General features: G+C 43.3%; 1 protein-coding gene across 1 annotated transcript in view; it reads right to left on the bottom strand.

Moving 5' to 3' along the window:
* Nucleotides 1-25,788, bottom strand: part of znf385d (zinc finger protein 385D) — a 190,692-nt gene that overhangs the window by 34,130 nt on the left and 130,774 nt on the right. Inside the window, exon 4 of the mRNA XM_056286291.1 lies at nucleotides 10,626-10,794. Within this exon, the coding sequence (XP_056142266.1) occupies nucleotides 10,626-10,794 (169 nt within the window). The remainder of the gene's footprint in view (nucleotides 1-10,625; nucleotides 10,795-25,788) is intronic.

The following is a 25,788-nucleotide window of genomic DNA, read 5'->3' as shown; positions in this document are numbered from 1 at the left end:
AGGTATGTGGTAGTCTGCAGCCCTCCTCGGATTGGCAGAGGGGGTGGAGCAGTGACCGGGACTGCTCGGAAGAGTGGTGTAATTGGCCGGATACAATTGGGGAGAAAAAGGGGGGAAATCCCAAAAAAAACCCAAAAAATTAAATTAAATTAAAAAATACATATCCTTCAAATGTATATATACAGTACAATTTATAGAATGGATTGTTTTGTGAATATGAAAAATGTGTTTTGGGAACAACCTTTAGGGTAATAGATGATTTTGTCATGTAGGCATAAATGACACAAGTTAAAGGATAGAGGATACTTGGGGTGTTGGTAACACAATTTGGAGAAAAGCGAGATGGTCAAAACACCTGATGTTCCCTAAATGGTTGTAAAAATAAACAAGTGTTTAATTTAATCGACTGTCATCAGGCTGCTGGTTTATTTCATTTGTACAGCACAAAGTGTCAGACATTAGCTACAGTAGTCAAATAAAAATGTAAAAACAATAAAAAATAAATTAATAGTTAAACATTGGTGCCATGGGTTTGAGAATTCTCTGCTGCCCTGCAGATATCCATTTTGTCCAGAGCAATTGTCTTAATTAACATTACTATTAAAAATTAAATTTGAAATAAAATGTAATGTCTACAGTAGTCATGCAATGCAGTAAAATTTAATGAAATTTAGGCAGTTCCAGGCAGAACAGCAGGGGCCACCCAAAAAAAATTCAGCTGATCTCAGCCCCAGATAGTCTGGGCTTAGCCCCAGATGGTCTGGGCTTAGCCCCAGACCTCGTCAACTCCTAGAAATGCCTGATTGCTATACAAAAAAATATGCAGCATGGCAGTCAATCGTAAAACAAAAGGAGTTGGTATGACTAGGTTTCAATCACAGATTTGTATCACTTGTTTTTGGTCGACAAGCTTCCGGTCCAACTTATTTGGCATTGGAACATGAAAGAAATTCACTTTGCCAATTTCTGGTGTGATCACAGCCTTACTTACTGTGACATCCAACTGAACGATTTTTTAAACCAGCTCTTTCATGACAGAGACACAAAAGCAGGATTTTCTTCTTATTTTTTTGGTGGAGAGGTGCATCAGCCAGCTAGGGGGACATGAAGGGGGGAACGGGATGCTGATGATGGCTGAACAAGCCTGAACCCCCCCCCCCCGTCTAGCCACAGCTTGCTCCATCATACAGCTGCTGTCAGAGCTGGCATGGCTCCCTTGACAATCTGCTCTTTAATAGCTAATATCAGGCTACATTTCCTCCGGCGCTGGACTGGAACTGAGAGATGGCAGGCTGTGCTGTGGGCAACTCTCTCTCATGCTCTGTCTCTCCTTCTGGCTCTCCCTTTCTGTCCTCCTATCTTTCTCTCTCTCTCCCTATTTCCCTCTGGCACTGGTAAAGACACACACACACACAAACGTACATGCACACACACAAACTTGACAGGCGGCCGTTGAGTCATTGGGCTAATCTATACTGTCTTGCTGTGGCCAGCTGTCCATCTCAGAAAAATATGCGAGTTGCTGATGAAGAGGAAAACACAAATGCAGACATTCTACAATTATCTACCCTGCAATTACACCCTTTATTTATCCCCTCACCCAGCCGCCTCGCTCCCCCACCTTGTTACACACAAACCCCCATCTCCAACAACAACACTCTCATGTAGACATGCAATCCAAAATGAAATTCCTCGAATTGGAAGGTTAAAGGAATAGTTTTACTCCTTTTTTTAGTCTACCTCTAAACTATACTCACCGCTCGTGTAGTACATTCTCGCTGTCATCCATCCTTTTCCTCTTTTATACAGGACAGATAGCTCTAGCTTGTCATCTACAGTTCATTACAATTAATGGAGACAAATCCACAATTCTCGCTCATGTGCAAAAAGAAAAACATTCAGACAAAGCGAACGTGGTGATACATCAGTCTACCATGGTGAATTCCAGTACTCATTTTATAAATTTACACTTTTTTTTATTGTTAAATTCCCTCTTAACGCTTGTGTTGTTGCACTGTGATGGGAGTGAATGTCTTGTAGGTTGTGTTGTAGAAAGTAAAACAGCAAGAAACCATCTTAACCTATGGACGACTGAAAAAAAACTGTATATTTTTAAAATGACCACTGGAATTCACTATGATAGACTGCTGTAGCATCACGTTAGCTTTGTCTGAAGTGAGGAGTGTTTTTGTTTTGTTTTTTTTACACTTAACGAGGATTGCAGATTTATTCTCCATTAATTGCATTGAACTGTAGATGACAACCTGGAGCTGTGGATGAAGAAAAGAACAGATGACTGTCAAAATGAGACCTATCTATGTACTACTACATGAGTGATGCAGTATAAAATGGAGATACACTTAAAAAGAAAAACGTGAAATATTCCTCCATGATGTTTTCAAGAGCTTCTCAGTTTTTTCCTCGTCTTCTATTTTTTTTTCTGTTTTCTTGTTTTACAGTTATTTTACATTGTTTATCTGTCTTTTTGGGCAATCAAACTATGAATATCCATTATCAGAAAAAAAAAACAACTATGCATATAAAGCATTCCTGCCTTTAGAACTCACTGTGGATTATCAGGTAAGTAACTAGCTGATTCTGCTGACAGCAAACTAATATACTGTAAAGAATGATACCATAAGGTGTATTTCTGTGTAAGGAATGTTTCTCCCAAAAATAATATTCTGTGTTCTGAGATAAGGCCCTGTTATTACAATTAGTTTTTTTTTTGGTCCACAAAGCAAAACAAAGCTATTAAGAGTCCATTCTGCAAATGCAAACAGTGGTCTGGCTTCACGTGGTTTCTGCCTACTCTGTGCACAACCATTGCTCTTCCCTGACCTCACCTTTTCATTAGAGCCAGTTCTCTGACACTGATATACCGTCAAATACTTCAGCTGTACAGATAATGCAACATTTACCCTCCTTGCCAATTAATTCCTCTGACATCTGAGCACATTGATATTCATTACCCAGTTCCTCTCGTGACAGTCTGCCACCCCCACAAACTGTAGACACCATCACAAGATGGTGTGGTAATGCATTGGTGTTTCGTTTTATAATGAGTATTGAAAGGATCAGTGGCTATTTTTCTGTTTGATGAGATTATATTTCATGGCCTGTTATTTAAGGTCCCCAAGGTCTCTTTAAAAACTTTGTATATCATATATCATTTTGTTTAACAGTACTTTTTTATTCCGGGTTTTGGTTAGTGAAGCTGAATAAAGTGCCAATCAGTGTTAAAAGCAGTTTACAGGTTGGTTGTTGTGTTGTTGCTTTATGTTGTGTCATGAGTCCAATTCTGTTAAACATCCACGATGGACATGCCACACCTGATACATTTGTCACAGACCCCACCCTACCCTGATTTCTACCATCTTAAGACAGCACAGTGGGTGTTTAAACCACATCCTTTGTGCTTATGTTTCTCACTTTCCTTTGTATTATATTTCTATTTGTTTCATGGCTCGAACGCTTTGACACCAGTCAAAGATAGCCAGATGAATATTTTGTGGAATGAAAAGACAGCAAGCCACAGAGGAGAATTGGAATTCAATGTTTTACTCTTTGTTGCCTTGCCTCTTTCATATCGTCTCAAATCACCTGTTGGTATTTCTGTTTTAGTTTATTCTTACATTTTTGCAGAGTTGCCAACTTTGGTAACCTGGCTGGAGTGAGATTTTGCGCATACACGCGTGTGCGCTTTCATTCATTGCTTTCATTCTTCTCTCTGTCATGCAGTTAATGTTAGACAGCTACCATAAGCTAGCTGTCTGTTTACACAGCATCTACTCAACATGGAGATAATCATCACACATCAATCAGTGATTAATTTAAGATGCATCTCCATGGAAACACCCACATAAAAAAACAGTTTTCAAATACTCAGCTGTCTTCTACAGTCAAAGCCATTCCCTTGGTTAAACCGTTACTATACTATACCTGTTCATCTGTGTTGCTGTTGCAGTGTTTTGGCGTGATATTTGCTTGGTGACTGACGTAAGAGCGTGAGACAGAGCCTGAAAGCACGAGACTCATGCTAGCTGCGTGAGAGTTGGCAACCCTGAAAAAAAATTGCTCCTACATTTTTTTATTCTCACACGTTTGTGTTGCTTTCTTGTAATTTATTTTTTTCACTGCTTCTTTAATCAATCGTTCATATGTACAAATTTGTTCTTACACACCCACAGAATTGTTTTACCCTCAACATTCTCTGACAGGCAGAAGCAAAGCCTGGCGGTAATTTGTAATTTCTTCCCCCTAACATCTATTGTCTACCTCTCGCAACAAGCAATAATTTAGGCTTGCAAAAACATCAGTGTTAGCCAATTGGTATCACAATTCAGGGATTACTCAGGTTCTATACTGGTCTCTGAGACAAACTTCAGGGCTAAAAAACTCCATGGGTGTATAAGAACAAATTTGTACGTACGAACAATTGATGAATGAGGCAGGTTTGTACTGAAATAGATTTTGAATTTAGAGGGATGCACTGCTACTGCTACTGATCTTCTTCTCTCTACCCTCTCCTCTTCTCTGGACAATCTCTGTCCCCTCACCTCCAGGCCTGCACGCCCAACTCCACGTGCCCCTTGGTTGACCGACTCAGTACGTACTGACAGACGGAGCCTGAGAGTGGCAGAGCGCGAATGGAGAAAAGGCAAACTCCCAGAGGACCTTCTCAACTTCCAATCTCTTCTTTCCACTTTCTCTTCCTCCTTTTCTGCTGCTATGGCTGCCTTCTGTTGCTCTAAAATCCTATCCTCTGCCTCTAACCCAAAGAAGCTCTTTGAAACCTTCTCTACACTTCTTCAACCACCACCTCCCTACTTCCTCCCTTCTCCATGATGACTTCGCTAACTTCTTTGACAAGAAGGTAAATGACATAAGATCCTCCTTTTCTCACCACCCGGTTAGTGCTGCTTGCACTATCCCACCCTCTGCACCCTCCCTCACCTCTCCACATCCCACCCTATCCCACCTCGCTCCCCTCTCCCCCGACGAGGTCCTCAACCTCATCACATCCAGTCGCCCCACCACATGCTCCCTCGACTCGGTCCCCTCCCCTCTTCTTCAGTCTATAGCACCTGAACTCCTTCCCTATCTAACCCACCTCATCAACACCTCCCTCCAGGCAGGACGCTTTCCATCTGCCTTCAAGACTGCTAGAGTCACCCCCCTTCTCAAGAAACCATCACTTAACCCCTCTGACGTCAAAAACTACAGACCAGTTTCCCTTCTACCCTTTCTATCTAAAACTTTTGAACGTGCTGTCTTTAACCAACTTTCTTTGTACCTCCACGAGAACAACCTCCTGGACCCCAACCAGTCTGGGTTCAGGGTGGGTCACTCGACAGACATGGCCCTCCTTGCAGTGACAGAGTCGCTGCACTCTGCGAGAGCAAACTCTCTCTCCTCTGTCCTGATACTCCTGGACCTGTCAGCTGGGTTCGACACAGTGAACCACCAGATCCTCCTCTCTAACCTCGAGGGCCTGGGTGTCACAGGCTCTGCACTCTCAATGTTTGCAACCTACCTGACGGGTCGCTCCTACCAGGTGACATGGAGGGGCTCTGTGTCGGAGCCTCACACACTGACTACAGGCATTCCACAGGGTTCAGTTCTGGGTCCTCTCCTTTTCTCCCTGTACACAACATCCCTGGGTTCTATTATTCGCTCGCATGGCTTCTCTTACCATTGTTATGCCGATGGCACCCAGCTGATCTTGTCCTTTCCTCCCTCTGACACACAAGTAGAGACACACATTGCTGCATGCTTGACTGACATCTCGGAGTGGATGGCGACACACCACCTGAAGCTCAATCTGGACAAGACAGAACTGATGTTCCTCCAGGGGGAAGGTTGCCCGCACCGAGACCTGGCCATCACCATTGACAACACTGTGGTGACACCAACTTGGACTGTGAGGAATCTGGGTGTGATCCTGGATTACCAACTTTCATTTGCTGAAAACGTTGCATTGGTTGCTCGCTCCTGCAGATTTCTCCTCTATAACATCCAGAGGATTCACCCATTCCTCACCGATGAGATGGCACAGGTGCTCATCCAGGCTCTGGTCATCTCACGGCTGGACTACTGCAACTCCCTCCTTGCTGGCGCCCCAGCGTCGGCCATCAGACCTCTGGAGCTTGTTCAGAAAGCTGCAGCTCGTCTGGTGTTCAACCGCCCTAAGTTCTCCCACACAACTCCCCTTCTTATGTCCCTACACTGGCTCCCAGTAGCTGCTCGCATCCAGTTTAAGACTCTGGTGTTAGCCTACAGGGCAGTGAATGGAACAGCTCCTTCCTATCCAGGCCATGGTCAAGCCCTACACCCCCGCCCGACCACTTCACTCTGCTGCCTTGGGACGCCTGGTTGCCCCATCGCTCAAAGGCCCTTGCTGCCGATCGACCCGGTCACGGCTCTTTTCTGTCCTGGCCCCACAGTGGTGGAATGAACTCCCCACTGATGTCAGGACAGCGGAGTTGCTGCCCATCTTTTGGCGCAGGTTGAAAACACACCTCTTTAAGAACTACTACCCTGTTACTTGTTCTTAGAACGTATTGTATTCACTCATTTAAAAAAAAAACTCTTTCTTGCACTTTTACTTAAGCACTGGTTTTGCTCTTAGATGCTTGTTTAGATGCACTTATGACCTCTGATGACTAGTAGTTCTCCTGATTTCCTACGTTAAATGCATTTATTGTAAGTTGCTTTGGATAAAAGTGTCGGCTAAATGACTGTAATGTAATGATATCTCCTGATTATGAGACCAAAGCTATATGTTCAGTTTCAGTTTCAATCAGTTTCAATTTCTCATGTCTGAGGAGATGTGACTAGAGGGCGCGCTGGGGGCTCTCATCATTAATACAGTTGATGAAGAGCAATCAGCTGACCTGTATTCATTTCTTCTCCTGTTCCAGGTAAGGATGAAAAGTATATATGATTACAGTTCATTATCAGTGTATACATGTTTATGGACCACTATGGATTCATTAGCTTACCGTAAATAAGGATGTTTAGTTTGGAACGGAGTCGAGTGCGTGCAGGGCTGGCTCGCTAGCATAGGCTCGCTAGCACAGGGGTTAGCTAGCTGGCATGGCCGCGAGCCAAGCCGTGTCCAGTGTGTGACCAATGTGAAGTGGTGGTGATTGTTTGTTCGCTTTGTTATATTCTCAGAAGACAGTGTGTAGTTATCAATATGTTGAGGTGTGTTTTGTTGAGCACAGTTTTTGGAAGCGTATATTACTGGCGCCGAGTGCATGATGTGTGCATGACATGAGAACGTGATCGTGGCTGCTGCTGGTGCAGAATACATGGTGTGTGCATAAGGTTGGTGCGTGATCAAGACATGCACAGTGTGCGTCTTCGCTCCCGCCGCTTGTGTGCATGCATGTGAATGCATGCTTGTGTGCATGTCTGAATTTATGTGTTATATTTGCAGGCGCGGTAACTAAATAGTATTATTTTAGGTTGGGATTTGTATTTTGGGTCATTAATACGATTAATACAGTTGATGAGGAGCCAGCAGCTGTCCTGTATTCATTTCTTCCCGTGTTCCAGGGGTATTACATATACACTAGATGAGACGAGGGCCTTGCTAGCTGCCATAGATAAATTTCAGGCAAGCTAGCTGTAATATATCTACATAACCAAAATCAATTTTAAAAGAGTCATTAAAGCAGCGGCGGGTAACATTTTGGATTTCAGCAATGTCTTTTAGATTACTGTTACTTTACTGTTGTAAAGACAACCAAAACGCTTTTTTTTTTTTTTTTTTTTTTGCTGGACCAGACCAGCAGGCCAGCCCTACAAATGTGAATGTCCCTGAGCAACCATGTTACAGTGACTGAGTGATCATGTTTACATGATTGGGCTACTGGATCAGGTGACCAGCGACATCACTTTAAGTGACACGATTGGTCAGCCGACCAACAACGTCACTGGTAAACATGGAATTGGGAGTATCTCTATTAGCTGTTGCTCTTTCAAAATGGATTGGTGCAGTGATTCTGGCTCATTTCACATTCATCACATGCTAACGAACGGAATATATTGCTGCTCAGGGACACTACTGAAATGCTAAAAATTGAATATTTTGCTGCTCTTTCAACGTCTGGTTACACGCTGTAACAGACCAGCATAGAGCAGAGTAGGAGAGAAAGCGACTCTCCATGTGCCAAGAGGTATGAGAGAGAGAGTGCGGAGATAAATAACAAACAAATTAAAAATAAAATAAAATAAACACACTCAATACAGAGTGAGTCTTAGAAAAACGAGGGCCATCCGCAGATAGAAACTGATGAAAGAGGCAGGGGGAGTTAACAGAATTAGAATAGTTATAATTACAATGAGATTAAATTTTCTTTCAAATTAATCATCCCAAGATATGAGTGGAAAGTATTGTTCTTGCAACTGCATTTATAGCCTTTTTTTTTTACTCAAACGTAGCTTAACCATGTCATACGATATGCTACTTTAGTACATTTTAAAAACACATTACTGGGACCATTACAGAAAATAGAAGATGAACATTTAATATCCAGGAATTCACATTATGGACACTACCACTGACTATCCCTGTAACAACTGGCCACAATTTCAAACATTTGACCATACACGGTCCAGCCATATACTAGGTTTTGTTCTAGTCTTGTCTCTCCATAGCGTACTAACAAGATATGTACTATATTTATTTACAAGCCGTGGCTCAAAAGACCATCATGGAAGAAGAGGAGCTATGTTCACAGACAAGGTAAAGTAAAATTGCTATATCATCAGAACAGTTGAATCTGGAGACCAAGTTTAGCGGAAAAGCATTTCATCACTCATTTAAGTGACTTGATCAGTTCTTCGCCTGACTGCAGATATCCCAAGCCTTATAAAGAATAATTGCTGTGACCATTAATTAGTGTTAGAATGGTCACATGTACTATTCACAGAGGATGGAGGAATAGATGCAATCACAGCATTGTAAAATGGTGACAGATGTATTCTTAGCTTCCCCCCTCAGTTCAGGGAAGAGGTAACATCCTTCCCATCAAGGATGTGCACATCCTCATTCTTGAAAAAAAATGGCTACTGACTTTCAGGGATCTTTCAAGATCCTTTAACTTGGTGTCCAGATGAATTGATTCAACCTTTGTGGGATTTCTATACCTGGATTATTGAGCATGCATTGAGAAAATTTTTTTTTATACTAATAAGTGTGCTGTAAAGCAATCGCTATACTTCTCAGTAGGTTTGGTGCACGGTGGCAGACAAAATGCATTGGGAACATGTCTGAATGGTGATCTTCATTCTTCCCTAGACATCACATTATACTCCCAATGTTGATTTAATGATGATTTGTTAAGCAAAAAGCTACGTGGTGCTACTTTAAAAAACCTTATGCCTTAATGTCATCATATGAGCTGCAGGTTGCCGTAGCGACTTGTTCCTCTACTGTTTATACAGTCAGTCATACAGAAACATTGGTGTGGGTTCTGGTGGCCTTTTTTTATATTGTTTATATGATTTGCAGTTGTTCTGCTTTTTGTTTGCAGTTTCTTTTTAATTTATGTCTCCTTTTATAAGTTCACTTTTACACGTTTTTTTTGTGTTTTGTAATTTGTTATGTTTTCAGTTTTGTAATTATGTTGTATTTGCCCTTTGTTTGCACGCATTGGCCATTGTGCAAAACCCCAAAACTACAATTCTTATTCCTTAAAAGTAACCTTGAATGATCTGAACAGTTACGGTTGAACTGTTCATTCTTTAAATTTGGACCAAACAAGTCACAAAGCAAACAGTCTTGGCTGTGGTATGAGCTCAGAATATGAGCTCCACGTTCAAATACCTGTGAAAGTTTGTGTGCTGATAGAGGTTCAGAGCTCTCAGAGAGCTCCCAGTGTGTTTCCAATCTAAGATCCCTGCAGTCTGAAGGGAAGAGTCTCACCGGGCCAGAGAACTCCAGCAGAGAGAGAAAGGGTAAGGCTTGTAAGTGGTGTTTTTGGAGAATAGAAAGGATTTATGTGCAGGAGGGCAAATAAATCATTTATTACATTCTGTGTCTCGTTCTTGTCCAGCACTCTTTTTGACCAAGTAATCCCATGAGATTAGCAATGTCTTTCAGGAAATTCCTCATTATAAACAAAAGGTGTAGACATATACAGTTTACGGGAATACACATCAGCAAAAATGACCTTAATGACGATATAATAGCAACTTTGAAATTGAATACAAATTTCATTTTACTCAGGACTCAAATTGTAGAAGCCCGTTTGCCAACTGGATAACCTAAGAATGAAATCATGTTCATGAGTCAGTCAAACACCAGAGTAGACACCAAGTTGCTAAATAAAACAAATGTAATGTGATAACTAAATGGTTTGTGTATTCACTCCACAAACCATTGTGGATTCAACATATTCATGATTAATTCTCCAGTAAAAGACTGTTGTGTTGTATTGTTGTTATTCTATGTTAAGTACACTGAGAGAGCCATGAAACTGAAGTCAAATTCCATGTGCATGCAAACCTACATGGTCGATAAACAGGATTTTGATGCTGACATATGGACTAAATGCCAACAAAACAGAAATTGTGTTTTGAAGTTTGAAACAGGTTGTAAAGAAGCAACCTACCTTTCCTTTCGGTGCCGTTGTGGATCTGCAACGTGTTAATGCCCTTGGCGATCTCCTGGCTCATGGTTTCCTTCGTGACCATGGAGCTTTTAAGCTTGCTTTTGGGAGAGTCCAGGGCTTTTAGCTTCTTGGCATGTTTGGTTCCCTTATAGTGGGCCAAGGCCTGGCTCTGTTAGAGGGGAATAATAAAAGGTTTGATTTAAAACGGGAAACTGCTGAAACCTGGGGCCAGAACTGAAAACAAAAACTTAATTAAAACTAATAAGTCACTGAAACAGACTAAACATAATTAACCTAGAAAACTAATAGGCCTTGCAGTCAAACAAATACATAAACTGTTGACGAATTTACCTAAAAATAAGGTACGCACACGATTTGAACAAAGGTGGCAATCACTCATAATGAAAAATGAAAAATAACAAAACAAATTCTGCTACCTCACAAGTTTAGTTGTTGTCTTTAGTCCCTTGAGGGCAAAGCTTTAATAACAGACTGGTTATATATGTCAATTAGCTTTAGTTATGAACTAAACGCAATATTTTTGGGGCATCCGGATAATGTAGTGGTCTATTCCATTGCCTACCAACACGGGGATCGCCAGTTCAAATCCCCCTGTTGCCTCCGGCTTGTTCCCTACAGACACAATTGGCTGAGTCTGCAGGTGGGAAGCCAGATGTGGGTGTGTCCTGGTCGCTGCTCTAGCGCCTCCTCTGGTCAGTCAGGGCGTCTGTTCGGGGGGGACTGGGGGGAATAGCGTGATCCTCCCACGCGCTATGACCCCCTGGTGAAACTCCTTACTGTCAGGTGAAAAGAAGTGGCTGGTGACTTCAGATGTATCAGAGGAGGCATGTGGTAGTCTGCAGCCTTCCCCGGATCAGCAGAGGGGGAGGAGCAGTGACTGGGATGGCTCGAAAGAGTCGGGTAATTGGCAAAGTGCAATTGGGGGAAGTAAAAGGAAAGGAAGAAAGAAAAAAAAAAGGGGGGGAGCAATATTTTTTCTCCCAAAAATGAATATTTTTTTAAATGCGCTTTCAGTTAGAGATCTTAGGCAATGCATAACCTTTACCTTCATATCAAAGTGATGGTCATGTTTTGCACACAACCCTTATATACCAATATGTTTCCATGTTATTTGTTCATCTGTGACCCGTGCTGTTCCACTTTTGCAAGTGGGTGGGCATTTTAAAAGCCCAGACATGCAACCCTGCCAAGGTTCACCTTCACAACTGATTTATCCATGCATACAGAAGTAAGACACGTGCAAAGACTTTGTCGTCGTCCTTGTTACCACTGCATGCTTCCTCTCAGACTTTGCCTGTGGCAGGAATGACGGTTCTACAAGGGATGAAATTGCCTCTTGGAATAAATAAGTAAGGCAGCCAAATATTTTCAGCAGAGGTTTGCAAGCATCTGTATTTACAGTCTGTAGTAGGAGTTTTACTGAAGACCGCTGAGACAAAGACACCATTCATTTAGTATTATCCAGGTTGAACATGAAAGGCTGTTTGTAGTTTCTTGTTATGCGTCATTTATGTGTATTTATTTATTCATTAATTTATGTGTACACTGGTCAGACTGATTGTGGGGTCTGCCAATTGAGTATCATATTGAACAGCTGTCTGGGAAATCTACCTAGTGTGTTATGTGGGAGTGGGATCAGATAATTTAACTTATTTGTCATCTATTTAAAAAAAAGTTACTTTTGAAATATAGATGACATCCTCACAAATCTCATAGATAATAGAATATAATGAATAATATGAATAACAATAAGTAATAATCAATGTGTTTCCTGAATCCATTTTATTTTCATACAAGCAGTCTTTTATAGAGTAGGGACTACTTTTTCAAAATGGTGAATACTTTGTTCCAGAAATAGTCATTTTCACTTGGGTGTCTCACTCCAGGCTCCAAAACCATTAACCTTATTTATGAGACACAGGTGATCTGGATCAGTCTCTAGTGTACCTAAGACAACTCATATTTCATCAGAGTAATGATGTGGAAGAATGTACTGGAGCTCCTGGTTTGACAAATGCATGATTAAAACTGAGGACATCGTTTGTTTTCCACATTCTCTGTTAGTGATGAAAGACATCTTTAAAGTAAAGCCGGGTGTCAAGGTGTCCAGAAGGTCCCCGTCTAGAAACCCAAACTCTGCACCCTCGGCACGAAAGTGAACGAGGGTCCAGAGTTGGTTTACACGTTCTTTTTTTTGTTTGTTTGTTTTTTTAAGGGAAAACAAATCGAACTGAACAATTACAGTTGAAAGACTATGATATATATATTTTTTTTTACATTTTAGCATCCCCAGATCCCATTTACCCACATCCTGCTCCCTTCTATCTACTCCCACCCTGTCCCACAGGCCCCTTCTCAGAACAGAATTAAACCACATTACAGTAGGTTAAATATAAACACGAAAAAGGAAACAAAAGAAACAACAAAAAAAATAGATAAGTTAAACAATTAGAAAATAAATAAATAAATAATATGGTTTACACGTTCTATGGTGGTTTGGATGACAGCACCAGCTAGTGTCAACATATGAAATGCAAATGAAATGTTGTGGTCTTCGTCTGTATATATCTTATACGGTGTTTGTCTATGTCTGTCTTGCGCTGTTTGGCGAAGCCGCATCCCTTATTTAATTTTTAACATGTGCCCGCACATTGTTTTTAATGATAATAAATTGAATTGAATTGAACTGAAAATGTGCAGCTCTCCCTGCATATCAGACATAACACCAAAAATAAATGTGTTTACTCACCATCACTGTCTTTACTAGTCTTATCAGAATGTATAATGCAGAATCATTTCATACAATGCTTTTTGAAGAGCATCTGAAATGTAGCAATCTCAGGCATACGAGTTTGGATTCTTCCAGAAATAGTATATAGTATGCGGTTTAATCTGACATTCTCCTTGTGCGTGCACAAGGGCAAACTCACACACAAGTGGTTTCCAATTCACCTCACATCAAGGTGCCAAACTGACGTTAACCAGACATGGTTATCAGATTCACATGGACCACTTAACGACCTTTCCCGGTCATCATCACCATTGATCACAGGAAGAAGATTTAATCTCGTTCCCACACAAGACAGGAACTCTCACCTCACCATATGATGGAGACAGGACAATGACTTGAATTGATCAACTCTCTCTCTGTTTCTGTCTCTGTCTGTCTGTCTGTCTGTCTGTCTGTCTGTCTGTGTGTGTGTCTCTCTCTCTCTCTCTCGCGCACACACACACACACACACACACACACACACATCCAGACCCACTCATTGGAGCCTTTGCCAAATGGTGATAATCTTATCTAAGATCATAATGTTTTTTTAGAGTTCCTTGGATAATTTTAACTTTCCCTACTTCTGTACTTGTCTGAATTTATGTTAAGTGCTTAACCTTCTAGTAAAATAACCTTCTGTCCATCCATTATCTGAACCGCTTACAACTGTTTCCACGAAGAAGCGTTAAACTCCCATATATTTGCGATATAAAATGACTGAGTTATTAAAATTCAGATGTAACACATTGTTCACCGTGTGACCACACACGCCACACGCCACGGCACACGCCGTGTGACCACGCCATCTCCTGACCGTTTTCAACAGGACAAGCGTCTGAATTATTGACATAGCCAAATGACCATTATTGTATTGATTTCTTTAAAATTAATCATTTAATGCATTATCAAGTAATGATTTGAATACTAATGGCTTTTAAAATTGAAATTTAATATACTTAGCTTCGAGAATTAACGTTTTATTTGGTTCATTCTGTAATCACTTGTGTGATTAATACTATGCAATTTCATAGTGTTTGCCCATAGATTTACATGATTTGTCAACCTCGACGACAGCAATGATTGAGTATCTAGGCTAATTAAAAGTGTGTAAGGGCGTCCGGGTAGCGTAGTGGTCTATTCTGTTGCATACCAACAAGGGGTTCACCGGTTCGAATCCCCGTGTTACCTCCGGTTTGGTGGGGCGTCCTTACAGACACAGTTGGTCGTTTCTGCAGGTGGGAAGCCGGATGTGGGTGTGTGTCCTGGTCACTGCACTAGCGCCCTATCTGGTTGGTCGGGGCGCCTGTTCGGGGGGGAATAGAGTGATCCTCCCACGCGCTAGGTCCCCCTGAGGAAAACTCCTCACTATCAGGTGAAAAGAAGCGGCTGGCAACTCCACATTATCGGGGCGAGGCATGTGGTAGTCTGCAGCCGTCCCCGGATCGGCAGAGGGGTTGGAGCAGCGACCGGGACAGCTCGGAAGAGTCGGGTAAGTGGCCAAGTACAATCGGGAAGAAAAAAAAGGGGGGGGGGTGCTTAGCCTTCAAATTTCCTCAACAAAGGTATTCTTTTTCATTTGAAAATAAGACAGTATTATTTTTTTCCTTTCTGCTTATAAAAAGAAACACGGACATTCTTTCAAAAGTCTGCAAAAGTGTCACCTTTCGTTAAAGATCCGCCTACAGCTATAAAAGTTGTTTACTCCTTCAGGTGGCTTTCCTTATTTCCCTGCTGGGGTCCAGAGCTTTATACGTCCGGCCCTGGTTTTAAGACCGTTTTTCGCCGCGCCCTTTTTGAATTTGGGCTTGTATTTTCAACTTCTGCTGATGAGTGAGAAGATCATCAAGAAAGCAACATTCAAAGACCGTAAGGAAGTCCAAAACATCGTTCTAGCCATTGCACGCCAGTTCACCACTAATAATTTTTGTAATCTTTTATTTTAACCTTATGTTGCTATTTTTTTTTTTTGGTATTACAAACTTGTTCAGTAATTTTTGTGGTCAGAATACAGCGCTAGCATTATACTCTGCTGTCTCAACACACCGAGACCTGAACACACATGACAATTTTGTGTATTGTTTCCGCATTGCCCCCACTATAGCATGTCCAAGCGTGAATCCATTTTCCAAGTTGAACCGCTGAACCAACTCCGTCGAAGCGGTTCTCCTCCGGCTATTACTAAAGCAACCCGAAGTCCACCGAGTCTGCTTCAGCACACCCGATGTTCTCCGGAAAGCCTGCTATAATCATCAGCCATCCATCATCACAGAAACAACGGTTCTTCTCCGGCTATCACCATGGACACCCGAAGTCCACAGCTCCTACACAAACACTATCAAGGGCTGTCGGAAAAGCCTGCTATCCAGCCATCTTATCACCGCAATAGGGCAAAACCAATTTCCGTACATTCTGCATATGAGAGTTACGGAAGCCCTGAGAGAATATATATATTCTTGTGATCGACTTCCTAAGTCTGATCTAAACTATCTTCTCCCCTGTGTTTATGACTTAAGAACAGGTGAAAAAAAAGGTTTTGCCAGGATAATCTTTATAGTTCTTTAATTTGTCTTTCATCTGCGAAACAGCTGGGAAAAAAAAAGTCTTGCCAGGTGAAAAAAAGTTTTGCCAGGTGAAATTTTTTTTTTTGCCAGGATCATTTTTCTAAGATACTTTTTTTCATCTGTGAAAACAGGTGAAAAAAATTGGCAGGTGAAAAAAAAAATATATATATGTATATTTTTTATCAGGATCGTTGTTTGTTGTTGTAATACTCATTTCAGCCACAAGATGCTGGAATGCACCACTATCCCATGTTCGAAAGATGACCACAAGCGTTCATGATTTCTTCCAGGAGAGTTTTCATTTCTCCATGCACTCTAAACACAAGGTATATATATTGTGTGTTAGCAATTTATGTAACTTTGCTCCCATGTAATGTGCTGTCATGTAACTGAAAATGTACTTTTTTTTAGACTGTTTCATTGTAAATATATATAATATAATTATGTTAATTCAGTCAGAAAAAAACAACTTATTGCGGAATGTCAATGTCACGAGTGTCATGGTAATAGGGACACTTCACCCCTTCAGCCCTGAGGGGGATGTTTTACCAATAAAAAAAAAAATGAGTGGGACATTTTGACACTTGGTAAGGGAATAGCATAATTTTGTACATTTAATGATGGCTGTACACACAGAATAGGCACTTTGGATACACTTTGATTTGGCAATTTAATTTAATATGGTTATTATTCATTGGATGCTGTTTATTGAGTCTTGCAATTATAGTTCGGTGTTTATTCTCAATCAATCCTTCAGTTGACAGTTGAACCATTGGTACTTATTGCATAATCTACTCGAGTTACCCCGATTGGCCCATCAGTCAGTTGTCAGTAGTTGTAAATGATTTTGGCTAGTTAGTCCACACACAAGTAATGAAAGTAGTTTGCTACAATTTAGTTAACTTTAGTGGTTCAAAAACATCCACAGCAACTGTGACAATTTATTCATCACCTACTAGCACAGATTAGCCAATGTTAATCTCCCAAAGCAAACTATCACACTGGTCCCATGAATTTGTTTACATTCGAAAGCTTCATGTATTATGATTGTAAATCCCCCCAAGGCACGGCAAACACAAGTAGCTTTCTTGAACAGGTTTAATGAAGTCTCCAAATCTCCATCAACATCGTAAAAACTTGTAACACAAAACGGAACAATACAATTAGCACAATTAACATAAAATCAGACCGCACATCACATGGGCTACACATAACATACATAACGTACCTCGTCGGCTGCATGCCAGAATGAGGGAATTGTCCGTGAAACTTGCAATGATTGTCTTTGATGTCCTTATAGCTTCCGTGACAAACATTAAGCCACGATGCCCGCGAACAACGAGAAAGACCGCGGGCCACCCGAAAGTCCACGCATCATCCCACTAGGAAGCAGGCGGAAGCGCGCGGCCGGAAAAGTAGGCGAAAGCACGTCTCCCAAACAATGCGAGACCAGACCCAAATGCACACATGGAAACAATCACAAACACATCAAACCATGTGTCACCCAACAACCAACGAACAAACAACGTACAAACCAAGCATGGAATCAACCATTAATATGAAATGTAAATAACATTATGGCTGTGATGTTCAGTATTAGGGGAATACACCTTTAAGGACACAGGGAGTTATGGGATAGTAAACAGAGCAGCCACGGGAGCGGGAAGGTAGACGAGAGTCAGTCGGATTATGTGCACGTTATGCATGGAGTGAAATAAACATGCCGAAGTTCCACGGCTAATTCAGAAATGGTGTTATCATCTGTGAGAGTGAAAAGAAGGTCATTACAATGGCGACGAGGACTTTGTGGATTGACGGAACCTGCACTGTGGAATTGAATTATGAACTCTAATCAGTAGTAACAAAAGGGTAGTAACATTCAGCTAACTGCATTAGCTGAGCTAGCTAGCACGAATCAACAAGTTCATCCAAGTCATCCGCCATCTCATCATGGCAAAGTTTTTCACGTCGAGCGACGCATTCCCGGCGTTTGATATCCATGGAGGTGCCCCGGGGACGTTGGGACCTAGATGGGAGAAATGGAAGGCTTGTTTCGAAAATTTCTTGTTGGCCATGGACATCAAAGACAATACTAGGAAAGGTGCCATGCTACTTCATTATGCGGGCGAACAGGTATATGACATTTTTGTGACGCTGCCTGATAAGGGAGATGCTAAAGACTTTGATAAAGCCGTTAAGGCACTTGAGACTTATTTTTCACCAAAGAGGAATGTGGATTTTGAGGTGTACAAGTTTAGGCAATCTACACAGTCTCAAAATGAAACCGTTGGAGAATACTATGTCCGCTTATGCACACTTGCAGTATCCTGTGAGTTCTCTGATGTTGACGCAGAAATAAGAGGCCACATTGTGCAAACCTGCGTATCGCACAAGCTTAGGAGAAAAGCTCTCACTGATCCCACGGTGAATCTGACAAAACTCCTGGAACTAGCCAGGCTGGAAGAAGTGTCTGAACAACAAGCATGTGAAATGGAGAAACGATCAGACACCGTTTCAGATGGTATTTTGGCTCTGCGCCACCGAGAGCGCAGGAATCAGCGGGCTAGGCAACCTGCTCATTCTGCCCGGCAGCCTACACATACGGCCCCAGGCGCGCATGGATGTGAGTGCTTCAACTGCGGTGGCTCATTCCCTCATCAAGGTGACTGCCCAGCACGTGGGCTTGCACGTCGCAATTGTGGCAAACAAAATAATTTCTCAAAAATGTGCCGGTCGCGCCCAAGACGGAGTATGAACTATGTACAATGTCAACAGTCAGATGACACTCAAAATCAAATGCCCACTCACCGCGTCCCAATGAAGACAGCACAGACCACTCCCCCAGATATCTTTTTACACTGAAAGACCCAGCTATCACAGTGCCAAAACAGACCATTCTGATAAATGGGTCGCCTCTCGAAGTGCTGGTATATACAGGAGCCTCAGACAATGTAATGGACTATTGCACATTTCAATCACTCCCAGCCCACCCAGTACTGCAGAACACATCAGTCCAGATTTTTGCTTATGGCTCCCGCACGCCTCTGCCAATGCGCGGGCAATTCTGCTCACAACTCAGCTTCCGAGACAGAATTGTCAGAGAAACATTCTTCGTGGTCGACAAGCCAGCGATTCCTGTAGTAAGCTGCCAGACAGCAGTTGCCCTCGACCTAGTCCGCCTGGTCAACAATGTATGTGTGCTGCTCATGCTCCAAAAAAAATTCCCCACCGTTTTTCAAGGCATTGGAAAGCTCAAGGATCACCAAGTGAAAATCCACATTGACACTACAGTGCAACCAGTGGTTCAACAACACAGGTGCATGCCCTTCCACATGAGACAGCTAGTGGAACAGGAGCTGGAGAAACTAGAGGCACTAGACATCATCGAACGTGTTGAAGGCCCCACGCTATGGGTCTCTCCGGTGGTAGTAACTCCAAAGCCCAAACAACCAGGAAAAATCAGACTGTGTGTTGACATGAGACGCCCAAACGAAGCCATCAAGCCTGAGAGGCACCTCACTCCCACAGTGGACGACATTCTAGCAGACCTCAATGGGGCAAAAGTGTTTTACACACTTGATCTGACAGCTGGCTACCACCAGATTGAACTCCCTCCTGACTCCCACTACATAACAACCTTCACAACACATGTGGGCCTGAGGCGCTACAAACGACTCAACTTTGGGATATCTTCAGCGGGAGAGATTTTCCAAAACACCATTAGAGAGACACTGTCTGACATCCCGGGTGTTCTGAACGTCAGTGATGACATGCTGGTGTATGGCACTAGCCAAGAAGAACATGACAAGAGCCTAGAGGCGGTCCTTACGCGTCTCAGTGAATGTAACCTCACACTCAATGCTGACAAATGTGACTTCAACAAGACCAAGGTGGGAGTTTTTCGGGTTCGTATTCTCAGGTCAAGGCATCTCAGTGGACCCCAGGAAGGTGGCTGCAGTCATGGAGACTCCAGCCCCACGGAACCCAGGAGAGGTCAGAAGTTTCCTTGGCCTTGTCACATACTGTGGTCGTTTCATTCCAGGTCTAGCCTCCCTGACACAGCCTCTCAGAGAGCTCACAAAGAAAGACCAGCTGTGGAACTGGTCCCCAACCCACCAGACAGCTTTTGACAAACTCAAAAATGCACTGAGCAGCGCCACAGTCATGGCCTATTTGGACCAATCGAAACACACAGAAGTTGTTGTGGACGCAAGCCCTGTAGGCCTAGGGGCTGTTCTTACCCAAACGGACTCTGATGGCACACTGCACACACTTGCCTATGCCAGCAAAACACTGTCACCTGTAGAACAGCGATACTCAGACTGAGAGGGAGGCTTTAGCTATAATCTGGGATTGCCTTCATTTCCAGCTATATCTACTCGGATGCCCATTCACAGCGGTTACTGACCACAAGCCGCTGGTGCCCATGTTTAACAAGCCATCTTCCTCTCCCCCTCCCAGAATTGAACGCTGGCTACTAAAGCTACAGAACTTCCAACTTCTCTGTGACCTACAAGGCAGGTGTTGGTAACCCAGCAGACTACTTCTCCAGACACCCAGTCCCCACACACGAGTCGAATAGCACACATGCCACCAAGCTGGCTGAAGCACACGTGCGTTTCATCATTGACCATGATGTTCCCCGCGCTATGACACTGCAGGAGATCCACACTGCCCAACAGTCTGACCCATGCCTCCAGCAGGTCATAGCTGCAGCCAGAACAGGACAGTGGCACACTCTTCTGGAACAGACAGCAGACATGTCTCCAGCCCAAAAATCACTCCTCCGATGTTTTCATGCACAGAGGTCAGAGCTCATGGTGTCCACATCTGATCTCCTTCTCAGAGGTAACAAGCTGGTAATACCCTCATCCCTGCATAACCGAGTGATTGACATTGCTCACGAAGGCCACCAGGGGTTGGTAAAGACAAAGAAAACTTTTGAGGGAAAAAGTGTGGTTCCCTGGTATAGACCAAAAGACAGTAGACTGCGTCAAAACCTGTCTTGCTTGTCAAGCAGTGACAAACACAACACAATCTCAGGCACCACTCCAGATGACTCTCCTTCCAGCTGCACCCTGGACTGAGGTGAGTGTGGATTTCTGCTCATTGCCAAATGGAGAGTACTTACTTGTAGTGATGGACGATTATTCAAGGTTCCCGGTGGTGGAGAAGGTGTCCACCACATCTGCAAAAGCTGTTATACCAAAGCTAGACAGCGTGTTCTCATTATTTGGAATCCCAGAAGTTGTCAAGAGTGACAATGGTCCTCCTTTCAATTCTGAGGACTTCTTCAGGTTTGCTTCATACCTAGACTTCCGCCATAGAAAGATAACCCCTTATTGGCTCCAAGCAAATGGGGAGGTTGAGCGCTTTATGAAAACATTGAAAAAAACGATCCAGATTGCCACACTTGAATGTAAAAACAATCAACAAGCACTGAATCGCTTCCTGAGAGCATACAGAACAACCCTGCACAGCACCACTGGGAAACCACCTGCCACAGCCATCTTTAGCAGGCAGGTGCGCACAACACTACCCAATGTCCAAAACACAGTACCAGACAAGCTCATGAGAGCCAGAGACACACAAGCAAAAGAGAAGATGAAAGGGAATCACGACAAACACTTCTGTCGCCCATCCCCTGCTCTGAAAGTGGGTGACCATGTGCTGGTGAAAAGACTGCGACCAGAGAACAAATTCCAGTCCTTTTTCCATCCGGAGCCGTTTCAAGTCACTGCAGCAAAAGGAACAATGATCACTGCTCAACGGGGGCAGCAGGTGGTGACAAGAAATGCGTCACTCTTCAAGTGAGTGTCCCCCACACTTGGTCCAACTGGTACACTGGGAGAGGACAACAGCACGCGGAGTGAGACTGACCCAAATGACTTTGTTTACAATGATGAACCCAACCCAACGTCAGGCCCAGTGACCTCAGGCACCCCTCGCTACCCAAGAAGGGTTGCCGTGAAGCGGCCAGAGTACCTTAATGATTTTGTGCCATAACATAACACCTTGGACTGTGTTGTAGTGGAGCATTAGTTTGGATTTTGTATGCCGTTAATTCAAAAAAAATGTTTATGTTGTGATACCTCTAGTGGGATTTGTAACAAAGAAACTTCAACCCCTATCCCATAGCAAGAATGTAATGTTTAAACTTCAACCCCTATCCTAGCTAGGAATGTAATGTTTACTTTCTTGGGAATGTTGGAGGGATGTGATGTTCAGTATTAGGGGAATACACCTTTAAGGACACAGGGCGTTATGAGATAGTAAACAGAGCAGCCACGGGAGCGGGAAGGTAGACGAGAGTCAGTCGGATTATGTGCATGTTATGCATGGAGCGAAATAAACATGCCGAAGTTCCACGACTAATTCAGAAACGGTGTTATCATCTGTGAGAGTGAAAAGAAGGTCATTACAATGGCTACATTTACACTCTCACCAAATTACACAAACTTAACAATATGTGTGATTTCTCAAAAACAATGTTATTGCAGGTACCATATCATCAAAGGATATTTCTCAAAGTTAGAAAGGTAAGTTTACAGGTAAGTTTTCCTTTACTTTTTTTTTCAATAGTTAAACTTCTATATCATAGGTACCAGGTAAGTAAGAAATATTGTTTTCAATGTGTGAAATAAATAAAACTGTTTCCTTCTCAGGGGTGAACGGTAAGTAAGAAACTCACTGTAGTACTCTGTACTCTTATCTGCTTCTATCAAAGTAACGACTTTGTGTATAGGTCTTTCTAGATACATTGTGCTGGTTATAGCTTTCCCTTTGCTATCAAATGTGGTGTGGCTAACTAGTAGCTTCAACTTTCTGACCCTACCATCTTGCCCTGGGTAGACTTCAGTGACTCTTGCTAGTCTCCACTCGTTGCGTGGTGTCTGTTCGTCCGTACATTCGGCACTTGACACATTTGTAGATGTGTGATGAAACAGCACTGCTGCATCCCAGGATCCACTATCCATTTGCTCTGAGTGCGTTTGTCGTCATTCCGCGTCCTTGGTGTTGTATTTTTTCGTGGTGGTGCTTGATGAGTAAGGCTGATATGTGGCTTTTCTGTGGAAGTATTGCCAGATGCTTTATGTGCGGGTGTAGCGCAGCTTGACCTAGATGTCCTCCCACCCTGAGGATCCCGTCTTCGTCCAGGAAGGGGCTTAACTTCTGCAGCTTACTTTCTTTGGTCTTGGCAACTTCCTTCTTTAGCTTGAGCCTTTTTGTCTCAGCTGGGAATGCTTCTTCTTGAGCCAACTTAATGATGGCAAGGTCTGCTTCTTTCCTTTCCTCAATGCTTGTACTTCCATTGGTGCGCTGCTTCAGACCTTTGTGTTCTTTGGCCATTCGCTGTAATCTTGCAACTGCCTTTACAGCTCTTGTCCAGTCCGAGAACTTCTTCAGGTGGTCTAATAAAGATCTCTGTTCCTTTGTCTCAGTGTTGCACACGAGAGCCTTTCGAAGCTCGGGATCATTGTCGTTGATTTCTCCAACCTTGCATTCTCTGTGGAGTGGACCCTTTTGCCAAAGAAACTTTGGGCCTGTGAACCAGTTTGAGGACTTAAGTTGGTCTGCAGTCAAACCTCGAGACACATGACCCACGGGGTTGTCCTCAGAAGCAACATCTGGTGTCACTTGTCTCACTACTATTCGATGACTCGTTCCGATGGCATCTCCATAGTCTACACAGGGACTTCCACACCCCACAATGCTCCATCCTAGGTCCGTGCGTTGTGCATAGGGCTGGTTTGCTTGGCCAGATACGACTTCTCTTGGTAGAAGGGCTTGTGAGCAGTTGTACCCGATGAGCAGGCCTACTTCACATTCTTGTAGAGGTGCTATCTTTTTCTGAAGGTGCTCCAGGTGGGACCAGGCTTTCGCTTTTTTGTTTGTTGGTATGTGAGATCTGTTGGCTGGAATGAACTCCCGTGTATAGGCTGGTGGTAGGGAGATCTTCTTTCTGGAGTAGAAGCCACGGACTTGTAGAGTTTACTGTTTGAGAGTTTACTGTTGTGGTTGCAGTCATCGTAGTGAGCTTGAGCTTGACTTGGTCTTTGTTGGTCTTTAGCGTTTCAGCTACTTCACTTAGAATAAAGGTTGAGTCACTTTGAGAGTCCAGCAGCGCATACACGAGGACTTCTTGTTCTGGGCAAGTTGCAGATGAGAGCCAGACAGGAAGTATTGCAGAGGTATGTGTGCCAGCCTCACCAACTATTGCTCTGGGTGAAGTAGCAGCTGTGGGCGTTTCTTCAGGAGGTGATGATTCGGGTTCCTCTTTGCTTGGGCTTTGCTTTTCCTTGGCTTGTGGTGGTCTCTTGTCACCTTTGGCTCTATCCGCGTGCAGGCAGGTAGGGTGCCGCTTGTGGCACACGTCACACTCACTTCTGCTGCTGCATTTCTTTGAGTAGTGGCCAGGCTGGAGACAACCAAAGCACAGCTTGTTTTCCTTAACAAAGGTTGTTCTCTCTTGAACTTCCTCCTTCATGAACTTTCTGCATTTATGCAATGTGTGCCCATTCTTCTTGCAGAAGACACATGTCATGACCTCTTTTTCATCTGAACTTGTTGTCAGTACCTTTGCTCCAACGGTTCTATTCCATTTGCCTCTTGGGTTCTAAGCTTCGCCTTGCTTGAGTGACTGCAGAGAGGTGATGGAGTTACAGGCGATCTTTGCTTCTTTGGTTAGAAATGCGACGAACTGGCTGAAGGTGGGGAACTGGTTGTTCCGTTCTTCTAGTTCAGTAGACTTCCGGTTCCACCTAGCAATTAACCAGTCCGGTAGCTTGGAGAGAATCTTCCTGTTTTCATTGCAGTCATTCAAGATTTCCAGAGACTTTATGTGGGTCATAGCGGCCTCACAACTGCGGAGAAAATCAGTGAACCTTCTGGGCTCGAGGCTATCCTTAGGTCCCATCTTGGGCCACGTGTGGAGGTTGTCTCTGTACGACTGTGCAATTGTGAATGGGTTTCCATATCTTTCGTCCAATAGCTCCCATGCAGCAACATAGGCAGACTCGGTGCCGAGTAGGAAATAGCCATCAATCGCTTTCTTTGCATCTCCATCCACATACCTACGGAAGTAGTAGATCTTCTCATTTTCCTTGATATTCTTCTGGTCGATCAGCGTTTCAAATGACAATCTCCAGTCATTGTACATCAATGGATCCCAACTGAATACTGATGGCTCAGGGATTGGGATTCTGTTGGTACTCACTGCATCTGCTGGCACCTTGACGAGCTCTGCTGTACTTTCATTTGGGGAGGTGATCACAGTCTTTGGCGCAGAGAACACATACGGGGATCGAGGACTTGTGGGAGCAGGCACTTGCTTGACTGTTCTGAACTCACTATCCAGTGTGATCTCTTCCTTCTCTTCTTCTGTGACCTCCTCTTGATCATACACTTCTATTCTCGCTTGTGCTGCATTTAGACTTTTCATTGTCTCCAAATGCTGTACCTTTCTTCGCTTCTCTTGCAGCGTCCTTTGGCGAGCTGTATGTTTCGCTTCCAGTTGAGCCTTGATTTTAGCTTCCTCCTCCCCTCTCTGGATTCTTAGTTTCAGCTCTTCTGCTTCAGCCTCTTGTTCTAAATGACGCCTTATAGCAGCTGCCTCTTGCTTGGCTATGTCATTTCTAGCTTCTTCTTCCAGTCGCTGTATTTCCTGTTGTTCTCTTTCTTGTTCTTGTGACACTTTCAGAACAGCTTTGCTTGCAGCGGCATCAGCAGCGGTGTCTTGTCGTTTTTCAGTGGACCCGTTTGTACGTAGCGAGGTCCTCTTCGAGCCAAAGGTGAAACTACTAACACT

Source organism: Lampris incognitus, chromosome 9 (assembly GCF_029633865.1).
Source record: "Lampris incognitus isolate fLamInc1 chromosome 9, fLamInc1.hap2, whole genome shotgun sequence".
NCBI classification, from domain to species: domain Eukaryota; kingdom Metazoa; phylum Chordata; class Actinopteri; order Lampriformes; family Lampridae; genus Lampris; species Lampris incognitus.
This window is presented reverse-complemented; position numbering and strand designations above follow the sequence as displayed.